The following is an 8,266-nucleotide window of genomic DNA, read 5'->3' on the forward strand; positions in this document are numbered from 1 at the left end:
GAGCCCTCAAACGTGTGTTTGAACATTTGGGTCCATGTAAGGTTACATTCCTATTTCCCTGCAAGTCATAAAGCATCAAAAGGATGCTTTGGTTTTGTTTTTTGACCAGACTTTTCTCCTTTCTTTATTTTTTTGGGTCAAATTTACCTGAGTTTTGGTCTAAATTGGAGGTTTTTTTTTTTTTTTTTGTTTTCTTTTCATTCATAAGATTGTTTAGAGCAGTTAGACAAACCATTGACTCAACTGGGATGAAACATTTTACCATCAAGATTTCTATGGTCTATTCTAGCTTTTTTAAATTCCCTTTGCAGCAGATGGAGGTGTTCTTAACGAGAGCAGATCCTCTGTCCAATATTTTGTGTCCAATTTCCTGTCCAATGTGAAACTACGTAGTTTCACTTATTATATCTGTTGATATGGCAACTAAAAATAAGTGGCTGTTTGGCTGCCTTATACTTCTTTTTATTTTTTCTTGTTTGGATTTCCTTTGTTTACACAACTTTGTTACAATTCCCATATTTTTAAAATATTCTTTTGTATTTGAAACCCTTGATACTTTGTTTTAAAAAAGATGAGAATTGTAACAAAGTTGTGTAAATAAAGGAAACCCCAAAAAGAAGAAAGAAAAAGAAGTATAAGACAGCCAAACAGCCACATATTTTTAGTTGCCATATCAACAGATATAATAAGTGAAACTACGTAGTTTCACATTGGACAGAAAATTGAACATATAATATTGGACAGATGATCTGCTCTCGTCCTAAGTGGCCCTTTAGATGTACATATATCCATGGTAAAATGCCCGCTGGAAACCGACTATTGGATTTGGTATCTGGGATTTAGAGTAACAACTTTCTTCACACTGCTTTCCAGAAAATAGATTTCAGGTCCCCTAGGTTCAGATGTCCACCAAAAAAAAAAAAAAAAAAAAAAAAACCAAAACCATGCTCTTTATGGAGACCCCAGATAATAAGAATAAATCTAATGTTTCTGACAAAGTCCTCCAGGTAGCTGCTTTATGGGGAAAAGCTCGAGCTTCTGATCAGTTCAATGGGCCAAAATGCTGTAAAATCAAGTCTGTAACTCGCAAGAACGTAGCAAAATCTAGCCTAGGATAGAAATACAGTAAGATAGAAGACATGAATACAGTTACACATTTTGAAGCACTTTTTTTTGTGGTTTTCTGGGAGGGGAAGGGTGGGGGGAGGGAGGAGGATGTCGGGAGCTTGCCAACATTTCAAGCATTACAACAATGTTATAAGTCAAAAAATCCCTGCTAAATATCCAAATATTGCCTCAATATTTGCCTCTCCTGGAAGTGATTGTTACCACCATCCAGTAGAGGAAGATATTTTAAACTCTTAAATGTTCTTGAAACTCTGCACGTGTTACACTTAGAGAAAATTGTGGTTCCTCATAAAATCCCAACGACCAAAAACTATATCCAAATGCTTCCAAAGGCTTCTTCAAGTGCTCTTTTCTTGCTCAAGTCTAGACTCCAACCTCCTGCCCTTGCAGCTTTTTCTCCTCGCAATTTTATTTTTTCTTCGTCTTCATCATGCATGAATATATCAGGACCAGATCCAAGTGGGACGGGCTGGGGTGCCATGCCTGTTGGGCGTGGCTGGGGAATTGTTCCTCCGGCAATGGCTGGGGCATATTGGCCTTGTGCACCAGTACTTGTGCCTGCTTGAGAGCTTTGGCTCATGAGCTGCATCATTGAAGACGCAAAAGCTAGTCAACAACACAGCAAGTATGAGAAAATAATGGCGTTACAAATAATAAACTAAAACAGGACTGCTCCTTGTCCAATATAGAAAGAACAATACAGCAAATCATTCATGAATCCTTAAAGACAGTACAAAGAAGGCATTGAAACACAGAAAGTAACTCAGAAATCATATCCTGCATTAAATAAACCAATTTCTTTTGATGGACGTGGTAGTTTCGTCAGCTTGAACAAGACTTCTCATATGCACAATACATATAGAAAGGCCTATAAGGTATTTGGCAAAGCAAAGCTTATCGTCATGGTTATAAGTTTCTTTAGAAGTAGAATAAGTCATGCTGATTGCAAATCAACTGGCTATACTTGAGTTGTAATAGCCTGGTTGTATTCATAAAAAAAAAAATAAAAATAAATGTCAACATGTAAGTTGAATTCTCCTGATAACACGGTGTGACCAAAGCAACACTGACCCAAGCAAGTAACAAGGCACTCATGGATATGTGCCTGCACTAATTGTGGCATAATTTAGTTGGCACTAGTGCTGCATTTTGAATGAAGAGGCTTCATGGCTGCAGACTAATGAAATGAGATGAAAGCATATCATACAAGTTAAATAGCCGAACATGCAATCTATGTAACGGAATAGCTATAGATCTTTCAGGTAGTGTTGTGTACAATGTTGCACTCTCATTTCACAAGTTCTTTCTTCATCTCTTCCACATTTTTCACCCATCAATACTGTTTATCTCTGTCAATCTAACTACAGAGAGTTTGCTTTCAACTTGACTTAGCACATGAATCATCACCTCACAAATACCATAATAAATCTTTCTTCTCATTCATTTTTCAAGAATTTCTTTCTTATGAGCTAGCCTTTAACTTTTGTTCCTGGTAGAATCAAACCTAACTAGGTTAATAGTGCATTTTCTATCTTAGAAGTGTAAGATAGACCAAAAAGTCCATATTACACAAGAATACTAACCCAAAAGTTCAAAATGTTGGGACATATTGGAGAAAACATGCACATGCATGCACAAAGAGTACACATAAACCGGAACCATGTGTCATGCTCTAAACATGAACTGAATGTCTACTTGGTAGTTGGTTGATAGCATACACAAATAGATATAAAACATGACAGAAGCTAATAAATCGGGGATGTGACAATAGGTACAAGTAATGGAAACCCGCAAAAGAAGTATCATAAGTAGTTCATACATTCATGTTTTAACTAGAGTTCCCCCAACATAAACCAATTCTACTTTGACTTTGTTGGTTTCAGCACAAAAAATTTTGTAGAAAAAGTTTTCCAAGTTTTCTAGTGTTCGATTACATTTTCATCTAAGAAAACATTTTAGAAATGTAAATCTTTTACTGATCTCCGTAAAACAACTTCTCACAAGAATCTGCTGAAGTTGTTTTCCAAGCTATTCAATCTAGAAATATAGGAAAGGCTGACTAGCACTTTCCAGTTTCCAAAATGTAATAAAGCCTTCAAGTCTTTCACTAAAATAACAACCAGTAACTACCTCACCTGAGGCCCCTCCTCCTCTTTGCTATTCTTACTCCCCCTCCCACAAATGCAGGCAGATCTAAATGTAATATCAAGATGGTCCTTAATTGATGTTTTAGTAATCTAGGTAAACAATAAAGGAACCTTCACTTTAATCTTTTTTTTTTTGGCGAACTGATTGTTGCCTTCAAAAAGTTTTTAATTTGGATATTATCTTGAATTTAAATGTAAAAGATGGTGACATGGTTGATTGTGGTCGTGGTGGCAGTGGAGGAGAAGGGTGCTGCAATTGGGGAAGGTGGGAGGGAGGAGTGGGAGCAGGAGTATTCGGTGGTAAAAGAGGTGGGTAGTACCAATCACCTGAAATATAGTGGGAAAACCAAATATTTTCTTTTAAAAAATGGCTTCAATGAAAAATATTTCCAGAAAACACTTCACATTGAACCAAACGTTGATTTTCCTCTTTTTTTCTTTGTGCATTTTATCTATTTGCCCCCACGTCACTTTCTTTTTCCCCTTATCTATCTCTTTTCTCTGCTGCTTACTGTTGCCAATGTTGCTTTAATTATCATCTCTCTCTTTCTTACTCACTTTCACTCACTGTATGTTAAGTGTGTGTCTCCATCCCACTACATCATTGCAATTCTAAATCAGCAACTGTCAGCATCCCACCATGTTATGCCTACATAGAGGGCAAGCCACCACACATAGCAACAGAACAAAGTTTTACCTCGTAGCACATTGACACATGAATCACAACACTTTATGTATCAGGAAATACAACTTGAATCTCCTATAGTCCATAGTATACCAGGCCTGGGTAAGATAAAAATCAATTAGCACTAATCTACTGTGCACCTCTGGCATCAACATCTCATATAGCCCCAAATTTCAGAAAACTTAATCTTAAAAGCCACCAGGACTACTGGTAGTAGTAGAACAGTCTTAATATATCTTGGCAAACCAACAATACCAGAAACAATAAAGTTTCCGTATTAGTTCATTCTTCATTTAGTAGACTTGAGATAGATCTTTCCCAAGCTCAAAACCTACAAAACCAAGAACGGCCACTAACAAGTCACAACACATCCATACATCCACTAACACAACTTTATGAATCTGAAAAATTCAACTTGCACCTACTTAGGTCCATACAGCATTGAGCCTGGGTAAGATTAAGGATGATTCGTACCTTCTATCATGCACTTTTTGCATAACCATCTTACATAGCCCCAAATTTTAGAAAACTCAGGCTCAAACTCAGGCTCAAAGGCAACCGGGACCACGAGTAGAACAAGTCTTTTTATAGGTTGGAAACTTAACAAAAAAAAAAAAAAAAAGAAACAGTGGAGCTCAGCATTGAGTTCTTTCTCCATCTAGATTATTTAACATAAAGCATTCACAAGCTGGATCACTGTGATAATTTTGGTAGACCATGTCTAGAAGCCCAGCGCATTACAGTAGTTCTCTGTAATGCAATTGACACTCTTAACCTGCTTGTATGCGTCTTTTCCCCTCAAAATCATTGCAAAGTGGTTAAGCAGAATAAAGGAGCAGAATGATGAATAATTGACTGTTCGTCATTTTTCATGACTAAGAGTAAAGCTTCACGTGCAGCTAATGATTTAACAGCCTCCTCTACCAATGGAAGCATAGGATAAGCTCTTGATGCCCCTATCAAGTCCCAGCTCGTCCAGCATTTTTAAACTATTACTTCACTACAAGAATCCACTTCTATTACCTTTACGCAGCCCAACGGAAAGCCATTTGGCATAAACAAATAAACTTTGAAACATGAGAAAAGAAGGGGGGGGGGCTACAAGAAAGCACTTCTCTGGAGAGTGAAGGAAAAGAAGATGCCAGGTTGTACAAGGACAGTTCTACATATACAAACAACCACAAGGCATTTTGAAACGCATAGCTGGAAAGACTAGTCTTCATTCACTTGTTCTTCCCTGTCCTTTTTCTTAGTCAGTGTTTCCATTCTACCTTTTCTATCAACAAATAAAAGAAATTGTGGGTTAATCTATCTTGCAATATGGTGGTTGGTTATGGTTAAAACATAAGAACTCTATGACCATTAAGCGCTACCATTTGCTGTTGGTTCAAGAGTTAATGAATGAGTTAGATTCAGCAATGCAGAGGAAAACCTTTGATAGTATCCTTCATTAAAGGAAAAATTACTTCGGCTCCAATGGATAAGGAGTCCCCAATAAGTCCAGTCAGTTTTTCTTTAGCCAATGAAAGGTCACAATGGATCACAATTGTCTCCAAAGTGTGAAATTCCACACGTCAAATGCTCTGCCTTATTTTTTGAGGAGATTATGAAGGGCTAGTCTTTACAACTTGCAGAAGATTCAAAAACATCATATAAATGAAGATATCCCATCAAAGATAAGCATCCTCATTTTAGGAGTGAATCATTATAAGGAGAAACATACCATCAAAATAGGATATATGAGAGTGCTTCTACTACACAAAACTCTGGTTGACAGATAAACACAAAAGGGAAATGACAACTCAGGACCAACCAGCTTAATTTTCACTTTAAAAAGTGAAGGCATTTCAATTTGAATTTACAGAAGAAGAGCACCAAATTGATCATCAGTCAAGACAAAGAGATCCCACCTTGCCCCACCCCCCCCCCCCAAAAAAAAAACTAAAAGGAGGGGAAGAAAAACTAACTTAAGAGAACTAAATGGCATGCCAAAAAAGAATAAAAACAACCAATTACTCAGATCACAGCTACTGACTAACTGTAGAAGGTAAAAACAAGGTATTAAGCTTATCTTTGAAAGAAACTATAAAAAATGCAACGAGTTTGAAACTCAATGAAGCTAAAATAAGCTATCAGCAGCTGATGATGGATGAGAAAATAGAAGACCACGTTCTATTGCACATAATTCTCCAATTACTACATAGTGTAGAAAAAAAAAAGCTACAATAGATCTTAGCCAATAGAAAACTCACCGTATCATTGTCAGCTTGCCCATTCTGCCCCTTGCTTGCTGTGAGAGCTGCAGCATACTCTTCAGCCTACTAGAGCAAAAAGTCACAAAAGAGATAACATAAATTACTAATTGGTAATACATTAGATGAAATATATCTACCAACCTTACGAGCTTGAGCAATCATGATCTGTTCAGCATTTTCTCTCTGATATTGAGCAATCTTTGCTTCAATAGCAGGAACATCTATTCCTTCAATTAAATTAACTACTGCAAGAAAGAAGAGAAAAATCTTGACTACAATAGACAACAGGTTCAACTAAGAAATAAAAATAAAAGAAAAAAAACTCCTTTTGTGCTTGATAGGCCACTTGAATTTAACTTACCCATATCCTCCACTTCTTCTAAATAATCATTATACTCCTTTAAAGAAGGAAAATCTTCTTCTCTTTTGTTAAATCTGAGATGTTATAAGACAAAAAATCTAATCAATAAGGGATAAAAATGATAATTAAAACAAGTAACCAACAAAGCAACATCAAACAGAAAGGAATGAAAATCCATAATAATAACGCTCAGTTATTCGAGAACAAAATCTCCATTCTATAGTATTATTAACATCCATTTACTTACTTCTCTCTCTCTCTCAACTTGGCCGTAATGCCAATAGTTCTTTAGATACTCTCTCTCTCTCTCTAAACTAGGCTGTAATGCCAATTGTTCTTTAGATACACAAACAGAAAGGAATAAAATATATTTTGGAAACACAAAAAAGTAGGAATGCATATCACTTGAAAAGCTTGTGCCTCAAAATTGAAATCTCAACCAAATATAGCGAAGAAAAAAGAGCCCCTCTTCCTCTACCCGTAAAACTGCTTAACACAAAGCCAACATTTTCTCACAATCCTAATGATTTTTCCCTTCAATTCAAGTCTGCTTAACCAAAGAAAAACCAAAAAGTTACTACAAAGAGGGGAAAAAATCGAAAAAGAAAAACAATACTCCAATAAGGGCAGGTCATTCCAATTAACTTCACTAAAACATCAAAAGTTTCTTGCTATTGTAGAAACTTTAACAATGCGAAAACTGAATAATTTGAATCAATTTGCAAGATGCCAATGCAAAAAACTCATTTAAAGTATTATAACAAAAGACACAAGAAACAATTAGACTAGACTAACAATTTAAGTAAATAAAATAATAACATAAGATCAATAAATTCAACTGAAGAAAAAAGCCAATTAACATTATTAGGGAGAGATGATAACTTGAACATTATTACATAGAAGAATAAATAAATAGACAGAAGACGGGGTTTTAAAGCGTACATTCCGGCAATACGTCTTCTGATAGCCATCTCCTTAGCAAAGGGATTGGTTCCCGAAGCCACCACCATTATTAATTCACTACTAGTCTCTTTTCTTCACTCCTTTTTGGGGGGATTTTCTTTATCTTTCTTCCTGGGTTCAAGATGGAAATTTTACTGGAGTGTACATGATGATTGAAGGGGTTACTAGGCGACACAAAGCGGTGGCCGAGGGGTATCGGAGTTGCTGCTAGGCTTATGATTGTGGTGGCTATTTGAGGGCGAAGGACTGGAATTCTTTCCAGGTTGAGATAGTGGGATCTAGTAAGGGTTTGTGGACTGAGCAGTCTGTGGGGGGAATGAAGTGCAACCTATAGGCGGATGAAGGTTCTACAGGTTCATAAGAGTAAGGTGGCGTTTGGTTCAAACTCTGGAATCGGAATCGAATTAAGGACCATAGACTCAATAGGAATATTGATGTTGGTCATGGAATTTTGTGTTGTTTAGTTTGGCGAATTTCTTAGTATATTGTCGATTTTAAAAAAGTTCACAAAATTGGGGTTGTGTGGGGAGTTTTGCTGGTTAAGGGGTCGCCACAATTAGGAGTGGAGGCGACTAGAAAAAAGAGTTTTAATTTTCATTTATTTTGGTTTCATTTTTTGGTTCGGTTTTTTTTTTTTAAATAACAACGCTTCGCCGCTCATCAGATGAGCGGCGAAAGGGCCTTAAAGCCTGACCATGATTTTACAGGACGTCAGGAGCAACTTTTG

The 8,266-nt window shown here is 36.5% G+C and overlaps 1 protein-coding gene across 1 annotated transcript; it reads right to left on the reverse strand.

Annotated features, from left to right (window-relative positions):
• Nucleotides 1–1,095: 1,095 nt before the first annotated feature.
• LOC113713442 (uncharacterized) lies at nucleotides 1,096–8,019 on the reverse strand. Its single transcript, XM_027237168.2, has 5 exons — nucleotides 7,519–8,019; nucleotides 6,577–6,650; nucleotides 6,357–6,460; nucleotides 6,213–6,278; nucleotides 1,096–1,711 (listed from the first exon to the last, which is right to left on the reverse strand). The coding sequence occupies exons 1-5, from the start codon at nucleotides 7,584–7,586 to the stop codon at nucleotides 1,439–1,441; spliced, it is 585 nt and encodes a 194-aa protein (XP_027092969.1). The 5' UTR covers nucleotides 7,587–8,019; the 3' UTR covers nucleotides 1,096–1,438.
• Between the last annotated feature and the right edge of the window lie 247 nt (nucleotides 8,020–8,266).

The sequence above is a fragment of the Coffea arabica genome, chromosome 10c (genome assembly GCF_036785885.1).
Source record: "Coffea arabica cultivar ET-39 chromosome 10c, Coffea Arabica ET-39 HiFi, whole genome shotgun sequence".
NCBI classification, from domain to species: domain Eukaryota; kingdom Viridiplantae; phylum Streptophyta; class Magnoliopsida; order Gentianales; family Rubiaceae; genus Coffea; species Coffea arabica.